Source organism: Cyprinodon tularosa, unplaced genomic scaffold, assembly GCF_016077235.1.
Source record: "Cyprinodon tularosa strain WSP-4 unplaced genomic scaffold, ASM1607723v1 ctg453, whole genome shotgun sequence".
Lineage (NCBI taxonomy): Eukaryota > Metazoa > Chordata > Actinopteri > Cyprinodontiformes > Cyprinodontidae > Cyprinodon > Cyprinodon tularosa.
The window spans coordinates 359713-380973 of record NW_024039178.1 but is presented as its reverse complement, the minus strand read 5'-3'; the positions used below and the strand labels follow the sequence as shown (position 1 = coordinate 380973).

At 43.9% G+C, this 21261-nt stretch overlaps 1 protein-coding gene across 2 annotated transcripts; it reads right to left on the bottom strand.

The window, feature by feature from the left end:
• Positions 1-1247: 1247 nt before the first annotated feature.
• On the bottom strand, positions 1248-20394 carry apbb3 (amyloid beta (A4) precursor protein-binding, family B, member 3). 2 transcript variants are annotated; one of them, XM_038300699.1, is made up of 13 exons: positions 20067-20394; positions 14695-14858; positions 14553-14611; positions 13821-13869; positions 13425-13574; positions 11779-11906; positions 5501-5506; positions 5260-5374; positions 3320-3401; positions 3151-3234; positions 2832-2947; positions 2577-2756; positions 1248-2197 (listed from the first exon to the last, which is right to left on the bottom strand). In XM_038300699.1, the coding sequence occupies exons 1-13, from the start codon at positions 20377-20379 to the stop codon at positions 1949-1951; spliced, it is 1695 nt and encodes a 564-aa protein (XP_038156627.1). In that variant the 5' UTR covers positions 20380-20394; the 3' UTR covers positions 1248-1948. The 2 variants fall into 2 exon arrangements, with proteins under 2 accessions (XP_038156627.1, XP_038156628.1); XM_038300700.1 differs by lacking the exon at positions 5501-5506.
• Between the last annotated feature and the right edge of the window lie 867 nt (positions 20395-21261).

The window sequence follows — 21261 nt, the reverse complement described above, 5'->3', positions numbered from 1 at the left end:
TTGCAGGAGAATTGTGGTCAGTTGAGTGTTTGGATAGAGAAGCTTGGAGATAGTGGAGATGATAGGTATGGAGCCAGCTAGAAAGGGGAGGCTGCTACTTATGCGTGAGTATTTCAATCAACACTACATGAAAAGTTAGACCATCGAAACTGCAAGGAATACTACTGCTTTGCTAGAATCTGTGGCCGTTTAAGGCCAAGGACTCACCTTTCTGGGTCTTCATGCCGGGCTTACACTGTATGATTTTTTGCCCTTTTTGGGCCCACTTTCAGTCTGATCGTGCGTCATGTAGTGTACTGGGGGTAACGAGGGGCGATCAGTCTCTCCCGACCACCTCCTAATCAGGAATTGTGAGGTCAGAAGAAAATCAAACATGTTTGAAATACAGTCGGCATTCAGTCGGCTCAGTAGGCATGCACAAACAAGGATTCTTCTTCTCATTCTTCTTCCTCTCAGATAAAAACACGGAAGCATGGTGGAGGTGTGAGTGAAATGGAGTTCTTTCTGTAAAATTGACAGACCGTAGTAGGCACGTTTGCTCAGCCATGTCTTTGTCCAAATACGTCGTTGCCTTTTCTTTTTAGGGCTTTCAGCACAAAATTGCACAAATTACCAAGGCAGCGCGGTTCACTCCAGTGAGCTTCATATTCCTCTTCTAATCGTTTGACGAGTCTGATAGCGCCATCTCACTGCGGATCTGAGTCCGACGTGGTTTTTACACTAACAGTGTGAGCAAGTAGATCGCATCAGAGCGTCGGGCCACACAATGTGAGAACATGCATCGTGAGCTGTGAACTCAACCTGTAGTGTCGTCGTACAATGTTAGCTGTAGCTGTGTGCAGCGATTGAAAAAAATCGCACAGTGTATGCCCGGCTTTAGAGAGGCGATAAAGTAAGATGCTGTCCTTCCTTCCTTTTCAGGTGGTTCACACATAAGCTAAGCATCAGATTACTATGTTTTTGTTGGAGTTTTCAAGGTAAAATAGAGAACAGCAGCTGGTTGTGTCCAATGAGGAGGAGTAGCTGGTGTCACATGATCGGCTGCATGTCTTGTATAAGCCCTCTGGTTGTCGTATTTAAATCGGATTTCTTCTGCGGACCTGCCTCATGTTATCTTCCTTTGCTTCCTATGCTGAATGTTACCCCTGTGCGCCAATATCTGTAAGTCATAAATAAGTAAAAAAAAAAAAAAAAAAAAGAATAACAAAAAAGAAGCAGACATAAACTGCTCCAGGAGCAGGGTGATGGACTTTTTATTTTATTTTATTCAGGTTATTTTATACATGACATCATTAAATGTTTCTGGGCTAAACTGGTTGATCTTAGCTACAGACAAAACAAGCCTCTACAGCTTATAACTTTCTGAAACCTAAAAACAGACTAAACCTGCAAAACCTTCAACCATCCAGGAGAAAAAACAGCTTTTTCTATTGTTATGTCAGCCGCCCTAATGGTGCCATAACTTCAGGCTAATTCCTGCCCCCTGGTGGACAGAAGCCCTCCCTGCTTCTTTTAGCTCTATGACTGAGTCTAAGGTCCAACTCCAGTTGAAGCATGGGCAAACATACAAACTAAATCTGTCTGCTCTAATTCCTCATTTCTGCTTTTAAGATCATTTCAGGAAAATCAGATGCAGAAATCCTTCTGATTCCTGATCACTTCACCAAAAGGTTCATAGTTGTTTTTGTCAAGGAGAGGTTTTTTTAATTCACATTTCAAACCTGAAGACCCTGAGTCAGTTCAGTTTATGTTCTTTCTACAGTTTGGTTTGCTCTATAAGGGAAGAAGTGCAGGACTCAATGGTTCTGATTGGTCAGACATCTGCAGACATTCATCAAGTAGCTGCTCCTCTGGTGGACCTAGCCCCAGAGTTTCAGCCGGTTTAGATGCTGGCCTGGGGGTTTCAGTCCAGTTGGAACGACAGCATCCAGCGGTCCTGCCCCCATCACTATGAGGTGGCAGTTTGTTTGTTGCGGAACGTCTCAAAGAATGCCATCATCCCTTTCCTGACATTGTTGCTGCCGCCCTTGGTTGCACTCATCAGGCTGGAGCTGCTGCTTCTGATGTGATGCGATGAGAGTGGCGGAAAGGCAGCTCCATCCATCGAGTTTGCTCGTTTCACCTTTGATGGAGTCACACGCCATGATTTGGTTCTAGGAGGTGGAGTCTGAGCCACCAGACACTTCTGGTACTGGACCTAATGGAAGGAAACAAATGGTGAGCCGGCAGTAGTGGGCAGCAACACCATGGCCTAAAAACGCTTGAATATCACATAGTTTATGACAGTTAGAAGCTGAGTACTGAGAACACATAGATCCTATCACTGGACAAAACTAAATATACTGGTGTTGGGGACGGCAGATGGAGGCCGTTCATAAGAGACTGGCCCAAACCCCTACCCAGTCATTCAAACTGAGGATGGAGAGACAGGAAGCAGACACAAAAAGAAGGCCAATTCTAGCTGCTGTTTTCTGTCATTCCAAAGAGATTTCAAATGTACAAAATAAACTGTTTAACGTGGATGGCACAAAGCACCAGTCGTGTCATGATTCCCTGTAAAGGCTTACTCTATTTACCATGCAGGCAGCCTGGACAGCCTCGGAGATGATCCCTGCATCCGGTTCGCACCAGAACACGTGACACTCAAACTGCTGTGTGCCGGCATCAACAATCACGGCAAAGGTGCGGCTGTCGTGCCCGACGCCCAAAAAGGTGAGGAAACGTACCTGACACTCCCAGAGGGGCTGGTCTCCAGCCTGCCAGGAAGATGTAACAGTTAGTCACAGTTGAAGGAGGTTTCACCTGAGCTCCAGCAATGATGAGGACGGTACCTCCCCCTTCCACAGAGAAAGAACTTTGTCGTTGATGTGAATCACTGTTGGCTCCCAGTCATCCCGGTCTGTAGAGTTCATAATGCTCTCGATGGCTCTGTTCAAAACCTCCATCCCTGTGAAAAAGCAAGCAGACCAGTTCGTAAGTTACAGAACCTCCCGTCTGTCAGAGCACTGTCTACTGGGTCTGAGGAGTTGCTTGTTCAAATATTTTTTCTTCGTTTTGTTTGTCTAGAAACTAAGGCAAAGACATAGAGAACATAGGGGAGCCCTCTGACTGTCCAAGGATTAACTTCAGGGTACCAGGTGTCTCTCATACCCATAGCTCTGGACACTGGAAGGTTTCCGATGTACTGCACCTCAAACTTCTGGACCTGCTGCCGCACTGCATCTAAAAACTCCACTGAAAGGACAGATGATTAATACAGAGCTGAGAACAGATGAGATGAGATGAGATTAGATGATGAGTGCCTCAGCAGGTGCGTCACCTTGTCTGGGTAGGTCTTCAGGTGAGATACTCTCCATGGTGAGAGAGCGTGAAGGCCTCATCACGGATTTCTCTGAGATCATCTACATGGAAAAAAAGGTTTCAGTCAGAACCCAACTGATGGTATCAACACTGAAGTCTGGAGGAGAATGATGTTCTTATAATGTTCAGTGTAGTCAGGAGAAAAACTGAGTCCACCCCATGACCTAGAAGAGGTGCCCTCCCTCAGAAACCTTCAGCATTGGGGCCTCCTGACATTCCTGTCGGGCACAAAGGAGCTGTAAGGAATCTCACTTGCCTTTACCAGACTTTTACGCTCAGCTCTGACTCTCTTCACTTTGGACTCTTGATTACTGTGGTTGTCCTAGGTCTACTCAATGACAGCTCATAACAATCATCATCATCCTTCCTTTACCATACTCCAGAGCTCAGCTATATGGAAGATTTGTCCTACCAAAAACAAAGAGCACACATTTTCTTTTTGAGAGCAGGATTTCATCTACTTGCATTTAAAACTTGTAATCCTCACATTCAAAACTTCTGCTTTCTCTCAAATCTCTTCCCTTCTCCATCAAATCTTTGTTTCTGCTCTCAGGTCAGATGTTTCTAGCACAGATATTCTCTCCTCCCCTTGTCCTCGGGCCCAAAGGAGTCTCTACTCAAGTCAGAGATACCCTCGCAAACCCGTCAGCTCTACTTGAGGACTTTCTTAACTCCCTCTCTCACACTCAGACTGAAGTCGGATCACCTCCCAGCAAACTTTCCAGCCAATAAAAGGACAGCCTCAAAGAGGGTGCACTTGTTTTTTCTACTGAATTTGACCTTTAGCCAGCTAACCTGTAAAGCTGCTATGCCCTGCTCCGGCAAAGTTGATTTTCATGAACGCTGATTTACAAGCTTTTGCTGAACTGCAATCATCAGAATCAGCTGTGCTAAAGCATTTAGACCTCCAAAACCTGCAGGATAGCTGCCCTCGAGGACCGACTTTGAGCATTCCTGCTGTAGAGTCTGGGTTGGAGCTCTTGTTTTTTTGCTCATTTAACTCATCTAATTCTGACCTCTGACTGAATCTTCTGGGAAGTCCACTTCTGAATGATGTCTGAGATGTTCTCGTCTCTGTATAACTGTTTCTCTCTGCTGAATGATGAACGTAAGATGGTCTGGACTTACCTTATAACCCTACCTACATTGTTAGACCCCTACAATTGCTGTTTCAATGTTATTTCTGAGGCCTTTTTACTCTAGCACTGTTCTTACCCACCTAGATGCGGCAGAGCAGGAGTCTTCAATTCACCATTTCTCTGATTCGACACACCTGCATTAAATGTCTAAATTACCTTCTCTGTCTGGCTTCAGCACCGCAGTCTGCAGGTCCTTTCCTACCCTGGACATAGTTTTAGTTTTGACCTCATGAAAGGTGAAGAAAACTCCCACATTTTCCCGTATTCTGAAAAATTCTCCACAGTCATGATAAGGGCATTATTGTGTCCAGGTGTGTGTAGGCAGAGACACAGATTAAATGTGCAGGACACTGGAACTGGATAGATAGACCAGTGGTTCTCAATCCTGGTCCTTCAGTACCACTGTCCTGCAAGTGTTAGGTGTCTCTTTGGTGCCACACACCTGACTTAAATGAAGGGATGTTTAACAGGCTTCTGCAGCACATGATGGCTGCTGAGAAGGTCATGGAATAATTTTAATCAGGCGTGCTGCAACAGAGATATCTAAAACATACAGAGCAGTGGTATTTGAGGACCAGGCTTGACAACCACTGCATCAATGTGCCACAGCTACTGCTGTTATTTAGGAGCTCCAGGGTCTATATCTAAGCTGGAGGCAGCAGCTGTGATGGACTTAGTTTTTACAATGACTTGAGGTCTCATCCCAGTCAGTTCTACTAGAACAGAAGAAGGTTTACTGTGAGTGTTTGGAGGCTCCCACCTTTGAGCACATCTCGTGGAGAGCTGATGCGATTGCTTTGGCTGGAGCGTTACAGCGAAACACATGACACTTCAGAACACAGCTGTCCTTATCTCCAGCCACAAAGGCAAAGTCCCTGAAAGCACCACAAACACAAAAAAGAGCTTGATCAACCAGAGAAGGTGATGATCAGAGGACCAAGTCCATAAATGACCCTGACTTTTAGTTGTGTGCCAACAGTGTGAGTGTAGAGGGGATTTACCTGTCCCTGCACAGGTAAGGGTGGGCGTGGCAGAGAAACAGAGAGCGACAGCGTTAGAGTGGGAGGGGAAAACATAGAGGTGAGCTTGATTTAACTTCTCAACATGCAGGATCTATAAAGCAGGAGAGAGAACAGCTTAGCGCAAAGACTGGGAAAAACACATTTCAGAGACCAAATCTCTGTTGAAACAGCATCAGGTATGTCTCATGTTGGCAGGTGAAACATATATGGTGGCGTCTCAGAGCACAGCTCTGAAGCAGGAAGAATGGTCAAACTGGTTTCTGTTTCACTGCTGAAAGACTGGTGATCCTGGACAGGAAGATGAATCAGGAAATCTAAAGAAAACTGAGCACATCAAGCTCTCTGAAAACACTGACAGCCGCACAGGACAGCCAGTAGGGGGAGCAAACAGAAGACACTATAGAGAGCATATAAATCATTTATTTGTGTATTATTTCTGATAAAGTCACAAAGAGAAAGGGAATGGGAGTTTTCTAAGCAGATTTTTTTTAAGAGAGCAACAGCCTAACCACTTCAGAAGTACAAATATATATATATTTTTTCAGTCACGCTTTATCCCAGCTGGGGTTGCGAGGGGTGCTGGTGCCTATCTCCAGCTGTCTAGGGAGAAAGGCGGGGTACACCCTGGAAAGGTCGCCAGTCCATCGCAGGGCAACACAGAGACAAACAGGAAAAACAACCATTCACACACACACTCACACCTAAGGAGAATTTAGAGAAACCAATAAACCTAACAGTCATGTTTTTGGACTGGGAGGAAGCTGGATTACCCGGAGAGAACCGCATGCACAGGGAGAACATGCAAACTTTGGTAAAGGGTAAATGGCATGTACTTATATAGCGCCTCTATTCAAGTCAGGAGACTTGACCAAAGCGCTTTACACTACATTTATACACATGTTCACGCACACACTTATGGTGGCAAGCTACATTGTAGCCACAGCTGCCCTGGGGCTCACTGACAGAAGCGGGGCTGCCATACACTGGCGCCATCGGGCCCTCTGACCACCATCAGTAGACAATGCAGGTAAAGTGTCTTGCCCAAGGACAAAACGACACTAAAAGTCGGAGCCGGGGCTTGAACCGTCAATCCTTCGATTCCAGGGCAAACTCCTACATCCGACGCCACTGTCGCCCCAAACTTTATGCAGAAAGACCCCGGTCTAGGAATTTAACCCACTGCGACACTAAGCAGCGCAAGTACAAATATATTGAATCACATTTATGTCAAAACCTCCAACAGCAAAATAAATATATAGTTTATATTAAACTACTTTTGAGCATGAGTCCATCAGCTGTCACGGAAAAAATCCCACACGCGCTAGAAACTGCAGCTTCGGAAGTAGAACTAACTCCTCATGCACACTTGTGACCTCACCAGGTGTGTGCTACGATGTTCTACACAAGCACGAGTTTCTGTCATAATCATCTCCCTTCCAGATGGCCTCGCTCTCGAAAGTGCCTTTGTGCTCAGGCTGATATTCTCCTAATTCGAAGCAAAATGTGTTTTGACAGGTGGGGCGGAGACATACGTCTTCTGTGAACCTTCTCATGATTGGCCCTTGAAGACATCACTAAAGACGAAGTAAAGCACTACTTACTGAGGAATATTAGGGCGTTTTCAGGAAGAACTGCTTGGAAATCCACTTAACTCATGTACCGCCCCTGTCCCACCTTAAGCCATCGTCTCCTCTTATAAGATAAAGCTGAAAGTCAAAGTCTTTCTGACACTATTTGCCATGTGATTATGTGTGCTTAAAGCCAGGCATACACTGTATGAGTTTTTGCCCTATGTGGGCAAATTCTCTAGTCGTGCAAATTCCCAGTAGTGCGGGAATTTTTTGGATTTAGCTGAATTTTCCCCTTATCGTGTGTCCTGCGTTGTGTTGCATACAGGGGGTAAGGAGGGGTAATTAGCCTCTCATGACTACCCCCAAAGTTCAATGCCTCACCAGGTATTGAACTTTGCCTGGTGAGGCAATAAACTTTGGGGAGGCTGCTGCCTTCGCGAGCACTCTGCCTGAGCAGACCTCCAGGGGGGCTGCCTTCTCCATGGCTCTGCCTAAACAGAGTGGCTCCTCCCTCGGCATTGTTTGGGGCAAGCTCCCCCTCCCTGGTTCCTCCATTAACCAGCATCTCGAGCCGGTCCTCTTAAACAACCCCCATGGACTAAACCAAGCAACACGCGTTGCAGACTGTCCAGGCCCCTAGTGTATAGCAAGGAGACTTAGAAAAATTTATGAAATTCGGGACCCTGGTACGACATTCACAATTTTGAAGAGCTTTGACCTTGGTATGGGGTTCACACAAATAATTTGAACATATGGTATGGTGTTGACAATTTGAAAAAAAAACGTTCAATACCATACTAGGGTCCAGAATGTTCATACTTTTTCTCTTAACCACAACAACCTTCAGGGAAGCCAGGGGAAGGGCCAGATTTCCTCCCAAACCACAGCTAACCCTAGCTAGATAGGAGGCCTGGCATGGCCCCTGGGAGCCAGCCCCTGGAAGTAGCACTTCTAGGCCGAAATTCACACAAAAACATCTAACCTATCCCACCGTGGGCCAAAGTGGTCCTGGCTCTCTGGGAACATCTTTTGCAACAGTTTTACCAAATTTTGTGACCCTGATATGGTGTTGCACATCAAAAAAATTTAGGATAAATAACTAAACTATTTTAAACATTTTAAATTTCCAGAGGTCCATTTCACCTTCCTTTCCACTCGTACAATGTATGCCCTGCTTTAAGCAGACATAATCACAGGGGAAATATTGTCACCACATGTAAACCCCTCGAAAAGGTGTCTCAGCCGGGCTGTCTGAGCAAAATTCTAGTGCAGTACACAAAACCTTTAAACTGTTTCAATATCATGGCAAATGAAGGCTGCATAATGGCTTCGCACATCAGATGAGTGGGCCTCTTTGGCCCCGTTAGCAACGATGGTCCGGATGGTTGTGAAGGTCACTTTTTCATCCGAGCCCATATCCACCCATGCCTGCTGGAGGAAGCGGACCAGGTAATTTTAGGTAGATTTTTTCCCAAGGCAGAACACAAAGGACACTGCATGGGGAGTCCCTCTCACAGATCTCCAACAACTTCTCCAGCTAGTGAACTCATCTTCATTAAGGTTGATCTGCGCAATCTCAAAAGTATTTTTCATGTTATTGTTTCGCACATTTATTAGGTAAAAGCCTTTTTGGCTTCCAATCCAGGACTTCTTAGGACCCCAAGCCTGTAGTTAAATATGCAAGAGATGAATGCACTAAAGTACCTAAAAAAGGGACCTCAACTGGTAGGATGGTTCTTTTGTCAGCTCCTCCAACAGTATCGATATTTTGACCTTGAAAAGCTGTTCGCATTGGACCAGCTTCTCCTTTTGGATGGCACGGTCTTCCTTGGCCTGCTTTACCATCAGATGATGATAAATCAGGTCCCTCCTAACACATTGCATACTGCATTGTATGGAACAGATTATGTTCACAAATATGGACTGAGAAAGCCTGCAGCCCGCTGAGTTTTTTTTTTCATGTAAACCATGTACTGGTAAACATGGTGCTGAAACACTGTGGGGACATGCTTGCTCTAATGCAACAGGTATGAACGCCACCAATGAAAAGGTACCATGGAACCATGATACTTCGGAAGAAAAAACACCACACAAAATAAGCATTCTCACTCATAAATCCTGGTTATGTTGTCCAGCAACTGCCAGCACTCTGACCCATTTCTATGGTCCCATAGCCTCACCCACTTCCAGACTACCTGATTCCTAGTCCAACCGTGCTTTCCTTCAAACCAAAGGTACACACCACAGCGGGGAAAAGGGTTGCTCCTCTGCAGTCCATTCAAATGGGCAGTAGTTGCTTCCCTTCCCAGAAAATGCATCAGCTCTTTCCTCTCAGACCCAGAGAATTCAGGGTGACCCACCTGCATGTGCTGATCCATCCTCCCATGACTGTGGCTGCATGACACTACTGAACACCAGCCGAATCTTACATTCACCCTGAAGCGCCAGCAGGAGCTTTTGTTCAGTAAGGTTAATAATCCCATGATTTTTCCTTAGATGCCATAGCATGGTAATGAGAAGAGCATGGCAAAGAGGGAAGACAAGTGTCTCACCCATGGAAAATTACCTCCAAAACGGAGAGCCGGCTGCCATCTAGCGTCAGTCAACAGAACCCTGCTGATTGGCTTCAGCTGGACACAATTAAGAGCCGGCACCCAGCCCTGTCTGCATGCATGCTATGGTAACAACTAGAGGCCACACAGCCACCAGACTCGGCCAGAGAAGCTCATCCTTTGCTGGGCGTAAACCTAGAGATTCTCCTTCACAAAGATCCATAGTTCTTTTCACTAAAAACCAGGCCCATCGGCTTCTAAGAATTCCCAAAACAAGAACAAAGCCTGGGATTGGAGACATGGTCCATGCGTAACCATTGACGGTAATAAAGTGTTTGTGGGCAAATCCTGTTCTTATAGCACAGCTATGAGAGCTAAGAGCAAATCTACCAGAATCTGGTGAAAACAAGGGAGTTCTGCTTCTTTTTCCTGATTGACTGAGCCTTGAGTTTGAGCCCAAAACTCACAGAATACACTCTGGGTCCATGAGCAAAGACCCTAACCCCACATCGCTCCCCAGGCATCTCACAATGGCAGCCCACGGCTCAACAAGCTGATGGGTTAAATGCAGAGAGTTAATTTTGTTGCTCTGTACTTGTGACAATGAAATGAAAACAAAAGCTGTGTAAAAAAAATCCTTTGGGATATTGCTCCTGATCCGATATTGGATGTAAGTCACATAGTTACAGGTTAATTTTCATTAACAGAACCAAGTCTAAATAAATAAACTAACATTTAGTTAAACCATATAATTCCGTATTTATGGTTTTAGTCTTAAATATTCTAGTATTTGTGTTTTCATCACTGCAGTAATTATTTAGGTTTCCCTCCATATTTTGCTGTTTTTTTTGCATGTGTTCTTCTTACAAATTAACTCTCAGCTGTTTGAGCCTCTATCATTCAGTCACTACTAGGGGTGTATATCACACCTATCATGGCGATTCGATTCAGTATCGATTTCCTGACCCAGCGATTGGATTATTTTCGATACTCTGGAATACGCCACGATACGATTCGATTCGATTAACTGGTTTACACCTTACAGGCTAGACAATGTTTCAAATTTGAAAAAAAATCTATGAAAGCTGCAATAACGTTATGCTTTTTTTTTTTTTAAACAACAGCAAATAACAGAAGTAGAAAAGTTTCACTCCACCTATTCCTATTAAAACCTCATTCACTGAAAAATAATTATACCCCTGCGTTATAGATTCTGAAAGGCCTCGCATCAAAAAATACTGCACAAAATCAGCGCAATGAGTGCAATGCAATACCTCGGCTCCAGACGTCCCCGCCCCCTCCACAGACACTCCGCTGCACCTTTCCCAAATTGTAGCTGACCGCAGACAGGAGGCCGGCTTGTTTTGTTTTTATGACCGAAATTGTGGAAAACAACTCGTGAAGTTTGACCCGCTAGAAGAGCGAGGTGCGCAAGAACGCTAGGACCCTTTTTCCACCTGGATCTCCGCTCTTTTTGGCCCTCATGTCCCTCCGTTGTTGGACAAACTCGCCCCCACTTCCTCACCGCCTCGGCCGTATCTAGACCCACAGTGTGTAGCACAGACCACGCTTCCATATTAAGCATAAATAAAAACTGTCTGTGTCAAGCTCACTGCAACACACTGCTGCAGGAGTATAACCAGGAAGCGAGATAGGAGGGCAAAATAGGTTTGGCGCCACTGCAGCATGGGAGGGAGAATTACGCCCAGGAACAAATGGATAAAAATAGACCGGAGGGAAAAAAAAACATGAATCAATACTCTTGCGGACGTATCGATGCATCGGATCGTCGGCTGTTGGATCGATGCATCGATTCAAAACGATTATTATTTACACCCCTAGTCACTACCCACATCTCTTTGCAGCTGGAGCATTGATCTGTTTGCACAAACTGACTGGGTCCATGTCTGTCAGCTACCAAGGTTGAGTGGATTCCCCTCTGACACTAAGAGGATTTTGTGCCGATTTTCCTGTAAACTGAACTAAAACTTTTGCAAACTCTACCCAGCTGGGATTCTGCAGTAAAGTTGCAGTTTCAGCTGCAGCTGAAGCTGAAGCTGGTACCAAACTACGAGTTATTAGAGTTATTAGAGGTTGAATCACGTAAACGAGCCACCACCTTTGATTGACTCACCTGCCATTGTTACAGCCCACCCCCCACACACGAATGTTGATGATTGGCTGACAGTGGAGAGGGGTGTGGTCTAATGGGTCCAACAGGGTCAAGGTATCTTTCTTTAGAACCAGCATCATCTCCCGACCCTGCAGATGAGATAAAATATTATGATGCTAAATCCTGTTAACTCTTTAGAGGTTTTATTTGGTCAGTTTCTCTAACTTCCATTCTTCCTCTCCTCCTGGCTATACAAGGTATTTGCCAAAGGATTAGATTAGATTCAACTTTATTGTCATTACACATGTACAGGTACAAGGCAACGAAATGCAGTTTAGGTCTAACCAGAAGTGCAATAGCAGCAAGTGCAGAATAAATAATGGTTCCATAAATACGGGACATGGGTTTTCTACTGAATGAGTATAGAGATGAATACTATTATAAATAATGAATATAATATATAGATCACTAGTGTTATGAACTAAATTTACAGCTGGATATGTACCGAATATAATATATACAGATGGATATTACTATTAAAAAAAAGGTTTTTACAGTTATGTACAATAGCATAATATACAGATGGGTTTTACTATAAAATGAATTAATAGTGTTTGGTCAGAAGCTATCTAAATTAAAGTGCAGTGGAAGGTAAAGGAGCCCCCTGGTGGCTAGAACATCTCAGGAGAATCTTCTCCACTGTTCATTTAAAGGTGTAGTAGGAGATCTTTTCTGACAATTTTTTTACCATGTATCTTGAAGATCTCCCCAAAGCTGCGTAGTAAGAAGTGAAATAGAAGGTATGGAAGTGAAACGAAAAAAAAAAATAGTCCCAGCTACAGTGTTAAATCAATGAGTAACGTCCACTAATCACAAAACAGCGTCAGTGGTCAAATATTGTTTCCTGACCCATCAATCAGGGTCATCTGCTTCTCCCTCCCCCCGTGCGGGTACTCTGACACATGAATGAATCGACCCCCAATGCTCGTGCAGGCACAAGGACCAGTGATGTCACGTGAACTCAGTCCGTTGCCTAGTTGAAAGCTATGTATGTCGTGCATCTAAACATTTTGTCACATTAGTTCTATACGGTAAAAATCATGATTCCTGTGTGTTTTTTATTAGTTATGACAATAACTAATAAAAAACGACACATACAGCAGCAAGGGCTTTTTAAGCCCTTTCCACCTCCATCCCTCTCCGCTATTCTGGCTTCATTCTCCGGCTCTGATAAGTAAGAACTGTATGTTCAAGTAAACATGGCTTTGACCCTCAAAGCCCATGCTGTCAATGTAATGCTTTAGCCGCTCTCGGTCTCGGCTTGTTTTGTTCTTGACCTCGGAAACATCTGAACACCTCAGCAGACAGCACGTGCGTTCATGTGTTTTGAAGGCGTGTTTTAAAGGGGTGGTCTGAAGGGAGAGGCATGGTTGTGTACGTTAAAAAATATAGCCTGCTGGAACTGTTTCTCCAAGATCTCCTACAACACCTTTAAGTAAATTTCATTTTTGGAGGAGCTTCTTGTTATAGTTGTAAACTTATTCAGGAAACGTTATTCTACACCTGCGGAACTCTTGTCACTGGGACTACGTCACTCAGTAAAACACCTGGATAAATATAGTTGCTGTGTCTGTGCTTTGCCTCTGGGGGCAGCACTGAACTCTCACCTCCCCCCAGGCCCCCGACCTGTCTCTCTGCTCCGGACTGCTGCAGTGAGACAGCTGCTGGATGACGTTACTGACAGCTAAGCTGCTGCGCCCGGGAGAAAGATCCTCCTCCTCCACCTGCAGCCAGCCTAGAGAGCGGACAGCAAAGCACTGCAGAGACACAGAACCAATCAGATTACAGCTCCATCAAGCAGCGGTGGAGAGAGGGGGAGAGATTAGAAAAGATTAAAGTGTGAGATTAAATCCTGATGTGGAGGAGGGCCTTAACTTTTATTCTGACCTCATGTCCTTTATCATCACTCTAATTTTACTTCCAGTTTGATAAAAGGAATGAAAGAACTTCAGACAAGAAAAACAGCAACGTTTAAAGGCTGAGAGATTCTGGTTTCCACTCACCTTAGAGTCGGGGTCATGGTTGCTGAGGTAATCATCCTGGAATGAAGACCTGAGAGAAAACAAGTTAATGTGAATTTTACAGGAACGGGGTGACAACCAGAGGTCCTCATTTACTGTGGAACATGTACATGTCCTCATTGCACTGAGACTCCCCCTCTCCTTCGTTAGGACCTAAAAACTGTTTTGCTCAGGAGGTCATATGGAGCCATGCCTCGATTACAACCTATAAATTTTGGGAACGCTGACAATCAGCACTCTCAACCTTTCCTAACTTTGTGTCATCTTTCTCACCATGGCGGATTCATTTTCTACCAGTTCCACTTGGCCCGGTTCTGATCCACCACATAAATTTCCAAATATTTTCATTACTGCTTCTTCAGTACTAGTACTAGTATGATCAGAGAGGAGTAGAGCCAAAGAAAAGGCCAGTTCCTTAGTATCAGCTAAGGAAGCAGTCATGCAAAGTTTTGAAAGTTGGTGGGATGGAGCAGAACTGGGCATATTGGAGCCATTGCTAAAGGGGACTTGAGGATCTGCTCCTGAGAGCCAGATAACTTCCAAAATCCATAGGGGACCACATGGACATGGGTGAGGTGAGACGCTGGCCTGGACTGTCATGTTTCGAACGGAACCTTCTCTGTCATGAGGACGGGGATTATATTGCTAGACTTCAGAAGGTGTTTTACCACCAGAGAACCTAACATGAGCAGATATACATTAAGAGTCATTTACCATTCCTCAGCAGCTCCCTGTGCCTCTGTACTGCAGCTCTGCTCTACTGCCTCTTCCTGCTGAAACACCACAGAAGAAGAGCAGACTGAGCCACACTGGCGAAATTGAAAAAGCTACATGTAGTAAATGAACTGTGTCTCACTTGTGTTTCAAGAGGCTTTGGTATCCCAGTAAGGCGAGGATGCTGCCACTGGGTGGTACCAGTAGGAATGTGCCAGTAGTAGGTCCCAGTGGAGTCTTTTATGGTCCTCCAGCCAGAGGGAAGATCTGGATCCAGAAGTAGGTTCTGGTCTGTCCAGATATTATCTGCATGGACATAAAAAATAAATAAATTCTAAACTCCAACATTTTGGTGTCACAGTTACACTGTAAGGTCCCGCACATATTATAATGCTACATGCAGGTTAGAAAATTGTACATAACTTTAAAAAGTTTAAGATTATATGAATCAAGAAAGTTCCAGCACAAACTAAAACACAAGGAAGCAGTTTTAAGATGTTAAAGGAAAACTAAGATGCAGATGCAAAAAAAGTTAATTTGCTTCTACAACCTTCACCAGGTTTCAAATAATGCTTGAAAGCTGATCTAGGGAAAAATGACCTACATCACATAGCCGGCCAAATGGAAACTATTGACATAGCATTGATTTGAAAGCCTGCCTATATTTTAGAGGATATTTGATATACATCAAATGTTTTACAAGGAAGGGGGAATAGAATTGGAACACAACTGAACATAAAACTAGTAACCATTAAGGGTATTGAACTGTAACATACACATAACATGAGATAAAACTGTAACCCATAACACACACATAACAAAACACATAAACACACAAAAAAAAACAGGTAACTAGTAACATACAGGTAATCAGTAATACAGGTAACCTTAAACAAACAGGTAATCACTAACATACAGGTAACTTGTAACAAACAAAATAGGTAACAAGAAATTAACAGTTAACTCGTAGCAAAAAATACTAATACACCAGTAAGTAGCAGCAAACACTTAACCAGTAATAAATGGGAAACCCGTTACCTATTGGTTCTTCCAGATTAAATAGTGGCCAATTACAAACAGGAAACATTAGAGAGGTAACCAAAACAAACAGGTAACCAGTTACTGTTAACCAGTAATGATCAGATAAACAATGACATAGAGGCCAACCAGTTGGAAATAGTTTAACACTAATAACAGGTTAACTGTAACTATTGACTGGTAAAAAAAAAACTGAAAACCAGTAAAAGTTAATCAAGTGCAAGAAGCTAAACACTAATAAACAGGTAGTCAGTAACAGTTGACCTGTAACAAACAGGTAACAGAATAAACATGTAACAATGAATAAACAAGTAACCAGTTACAAACAGTAACTGTTAACCAAATATACAAAATTAACTATGAATAAACAGATAAGCAAAACAAACAGGTAGCCAGTTACAGACAGCTAAACACTAATGGTGTTTAGCAGCCTGTTACTGGTTACCCTAACAGGTAACCAGTAACCATGTTAAAAGTTACCTAGTAAGAAACATGTTACCAGCAATGCTTAACCAGAATTAACAGATAAGCCATAAACGTTTACCAGTAATAAAAAGATAACCAGTTAAAAACTGTTTCAATCTAATAAACACGTAACCATTAACTGTTAACCAGTTTTAAAATATAACCAGTACCAAACAGATAACCAGTTACAAGCAGGCTACTTAGCTCTAAAAAAAGTAACCAGTAACATTTAACCAGAAAAAACAGGTAACTGCTACCTGACATCTAACCAGTAACTGTTAAGCAGTAATGAACATATAACAGTAACAAATAACATGTAACAAACTGTTAAACACTAATAAACAGGAAACAAGTTCTGTTAAACAGAATAAACAGAAACAGTTGACCAGCAATAAACATGCAACCAGTAACAGTTAACCAGAATAAACAGGTAACAGGCAACAAACAGGTAACTAGTTACATGTAGCTTACTGACTAATGAGGTAGCTAGTAACAGTTAACTAATAACAGCCTGATAACTAGTAACAAATCAGTATCTAGAATAAATAGCTAACCACTAATAAACAGGTAACCTGTTGGGATCCAGAGGCTTGCCCACCAGAGGGCGCCAAGGATCCCTTCCTGAGGGCTGGTGCTCACCTGCAACACCTGCTTTCCATCTGCTCATCAAGAGGTCCCTTCTTAGGGAGGCGGAGAGCTACACTCCAGCGCCAGAGTGTTTGCCAGTTATAATTGAACCTGCCTGAAAACCTGAAAACTCTGAAGAGTTTCTGTGTAGGAAATCTGCCCGCCTGATCTCTGAAGAACCCTGGAGAATCTTTCCTGCCAAGGACCTGCCTGCCCGCTCTCTGTAGAATCAAGAAGGGAAACCCAAAAAGAGTAATCAGCAAACACTCAACCAAGCTCTGCCTCCGCCAAGCCCTCAGCCTGCCGACAGCCTCTGGACCCTCAAGGTCACCCACCTCAGCCTGGTCCTCAAGAGAGAGGAAGAGAGAGAGAGCCAAGCCTGGAATCTGCCCGCCAGCATTCTGACAACCTCTGCCCAGCTCTCAGTTCTCCTCCTGCCAGCACAAGGTTCCCAACCAGAAACCTGCCCGCCAGCACTCGGACTGTCTCAGCCTAGCTATTAGTTCACCTCCTGTCAGCACTCAGCTCTGCTAGCCCTCAGCCCTCGGCCTGCCAACAGCCTCTGGATCCACAAGCCCCCCCCCCCTGCACCTCTGCCCATCCCCAGACCAGCGGGGAACCAAATCCTGATCACTTTCCCAAACCCAGGACTTGTTTTATTAGTTAACATTCCTTTAAATAAACCTTTAAACTTTACCCTGACTCCGAGTGGTTCTGCATATGGGCTAGAGCCCTTCACCCATTATGACATAACCAATAACAAACTGTAACTGTTAACCGGTTCCAAACAGTTAACCAATAATAAACAGATACACAGAAAAATCTAACCAGTCAACACTAATAAACAGGTAAGAAGTAATAGTAAACAAACAATAAATAAATAACCAGTTACAAGCAGCTAAACAATAATACACAGGTAACCGGTTACAGTTAACCAATAACAGAGTGATGACTAGAAACAAACAGGTAATGATCAGTGTTTTATATAACTAATGCCTAAAGAGGAAGCAGGATGCTTTCAGTCAGAGCTCCTTTAATGAAGGAACCTCCTGACGTTGTTATTTGGCCCTTAGAAGATATATATACGGTAGACCCAAGGAAAGGTGAAGGGAACAGGAGCTAGGAGCTACAATTTGTAGTGTTCCAGTAGACCCAAAGTTAGGAGTACCGTAATAGGAAGTCAGGGTTAACTTAACAGAAAGTTTGAATTAACTAGATAAGAAGCTAGTATTAAATAACAATGCACGTTGTTGATCCTGGAAAAAAATGGGACTACAGTCTTCAGGAAAAGAAGTGAACATCTGAAACTCCCTGTTCTCAAACATTAACACCTGAAGATGTAAACATCAGCATGAGTCACACAGAAAACAGGGAATAAATTATACATTGCTGTTGAACTCTGCGAGGTAGGCTGTTTCAGGCAAAAGATTATGGGATTTATTATAGCTCAAATGGGAGCGATAGGAATGTCAGTAAGTTCCTATATAACATCTTCCATCTTCCCCCCTCCCTCCTCATTGCAGCACTGTTCAGACAGCTCTGATCATGAAGACCTCTTCTGCTTTGACAGTAGCATAGCCAGATAGTTTTTGTAGAGGTTTCGGAGACAGAGGCCAATTTTCACTGATGGGGCTAAACCAGTTCAGAGTCAATCTGCACCAATCACAGTGTACCAACGGAACATGAACAATATCCATCGTATTCATATAAATCACTGAAGATAAACCAGGTTTTCCTAAAGCCTTAGCTAACACACTAACACACAGATCTACACATGTATGCTGTTTGATTAAAGGTATAGTGGACAGGCTTTCAGCTTCAGGGAGGGGTCATCTAATCTGTTGGTTGTCCCACGTCCCAGTTTTTGTGACATCATCCCACTAACCTTAATGGGCGTGGCCTGACTGTAAATGGAAGCCTCAAGTGATTATGCATCCAGTTAGCTTTGTTTCCAAAGCTTTCTGTGAAGACGTTCATGTCCTGGACTGAGACAGTCTCAGGAACCCAAGTTCCTCATGTCACCTTCAGTGATTCTGATGTTTTTTTGTTGCTTTTTTTATTATTAACTATAAATGTGAACCAAACCTTAATTAAAAATTACCCAAACGCACCAGAGTTTTGTCTGACCCAAAGCCTAGGCTGGTCAGGAGTTTGGATGATCCTGGTTCTGTTTTCATTTCTTTCTGACTCTGTTCTGGTGGGTTTGTGCTCTCCCTGTGCTGCAGAGGCTCTCTGAGGAGGATAATATTGCTTATCTGATGATGGCACCATGTGTCCATGAGGAGCAGCTCCATCGATCAGGTCAAACTGCTGAGCTGGGAGGCATGAAAGCAGAGAATCTGTGAATAATAAATGAGGCCTCGGATCATCTGAGCGGCTGGGCTCAGGTCCAGGTTCTGGATAATGTTACGGAACCAGGCGTTCTGCAGAATGTCTGATCAAAATTGTTTTTCTACTTTTTGATTTCATCATCAGTTACAGGAAGGAACCAGCAGATGTTCTCATTTGATGGTGGAAACAGGGAGAGACTGAGGAGAGATGGATGTGTGTCCACATGCTGTCCTCTGCAAGATGACCCTGGAAAGGACACAGACATGTCCTCCTCTTCCTCACGTGTCCAGCCTGGAGGAACATCTGTTGGTTCCAAAATAACCCTTTGATGAGAGCTCTGAAACTGATAACAGATTCATTTAGGTTAAATCTATAGATAAACCTGATGGAAGGTCAAAGATAGAAGCTGGATGAGACGTTCCTCAGCAGAAAGATGAAGCACATTAAGGAAGAAGGAACCACAAATCCCCTCAGTTGGGGGTTCCTGTAGGGTTCTAACAGGGTTCCTTCAGGGATCCTACAAGGTTCTTACAAGATTTTTACCAGTTTTTTTCCAGAGTTCCTCCAGAGTTCTACCAGGTCTCTTCGGGGTTCTTGCTGGGGTTACTCCAGAGTTCTTTCAGGGTTCCACCAGGGTTCTTTCAAGGTTCCACCAGGGTTCTTTCAAGGTTCCACTGGGGTTCCTCCAGGCTTCCTTAGGGGTTCTTCCAGGGTTCCTCAGCTATTCTGCTAGGGTTCCTTCAAGGTTTTTCTAGAGGTTCTTTCGGAGTTCCTCCAGGATTCTGCCACAGTTCCTCAAAATAACTGATATTAGATTCACTTTATTTATATAAATCTTTGGAAAAAGCAAGACAACCTGAACTCTGTGGGTTCACGGTAACAGAGAAATGCAGACCTATGAAACTGGCAGCAGGAACTTATTTGGGTCAGTCACGCTGAAGCTGAAAGTTTGCATCTATAGCTGCAGGAGTTCCTAAACATCAGAACCATTAGACCTCATAACCCAGGAAAACCTGTCACATTGTGTGTGTGTATGTGAGGGGGGTGTCTCACCATCATAGTTGACAATGATGATAGCCAGCATGTAATCCTTGCCCATCATGGCTCCTCCTCCTCCCCGGTGAGTTGCAGTCAGCTGATCGGCTCCGGCCCACAGGATGGATTTTACAGCCTCTCTCTCTTCCTGTCTCCTTTGTCTGTTTTTGTCTCTTGTCCCTCTGTCTGTCCCCCTCTCAGACACCATCGGTCTTTCTTCCCCTCCTTGGTTTTCTTCACTGTCCCAGCGTTTTCTCTGCCTCTTCTTTGCCTCTTTTCTCTCCTCTGATGAAGGATGCTGCTTTCCTCCTCCTCCTCCTGATGACATCATCACTCCCCTCCTTCTCTGCCCCTCTGCCTCGCTCGCCCTCCACTGTAAAAGATGACTCCTCACGCTGAGGAAAATTGAGCTGATGTACTGCCACTCTGTTGATTTGAGGCAGGAAAAGGATTCAGTCTTTATTCAGCTGCTGCTTTCTGAGGAGGAGGAGAGTCTAGCAACACCTGGGCCCAAAAATAAACCAGATGCTGGGTCAGGAAATGAATGGATAATAAGATCAGGAACAATGAGGTTCTCACCAAAATGTTCAGAAAACAAGTTACAGCCCAATTCCACCACCTGACTTTTTCATTTATGGGCTTTATTGTTGAACTTTAATTAATCCCCAACCTATAACAAAACAAAATCTTCATGTCTGCTCCATACAGCACACCTGATCCAAATGACTGGTTCCCTCCTCAGCTGCAGAACTCTGGAAGAACCTGGCTGTAAACCCAAGATGTTCAGAAAATGTTGGTTCTTTTAAATCAGGACTGAAAACATGGCTGTTTACTGTAGCTTTGAACCTGAGGGACCTGATGAAGGTCTGACCTGTCTGAAGGGTGACTGAAGGATAATGGACCTTTTTATCATATGTTCTTTGTACTCATAATGTTCTTCCTATGGTTCTGTCTAGAGAATTCTGGACCTCCTGATTCGTTCTAAACAAAACTGTGCTGTTCATGAAAGCTGGATCACTTGCTGTAGAGAGAGGTGCCGGTCTGAACCCCAGCTCTGTCCATCTAAGTCATCATGTCCTTGGGAAGCATCTTATGAAGCTGGTATGAGCATACAGACATGGAGGGGAAAGACTTACATTAAACACCTATTAGCATTTAAAAGGACAAAAGGACATTGGGATAGCCATATCTGGTTTGTCTTTGCTAAAGAATA

Bases quoted from the DNA above. Each gene is read 5' to 3' on its own strand.
- apbb3 (XM_038300699.1), bottom strand. From the start codon at position 20,379: ATGATGTCATCAGGAGGAGGAGGAGGAAAGCAGCATCCTTCATCAGAG. The intron at 3,402-5,259 runs GTGGGAGCCTCC...TTTTCCATGTAG, and splicing joins TCCACGAGATGTGCTCAAAG to ATGATCTCAGAGAAATCCGT. The intron at 2,757-2,831 runs GTACCGTCCTCA...TCTTCCTGGCAG, and splicing joins TTTCTCTGTGGAAGGGGGAG to GCTGGAGACCAGCCCCTCTG.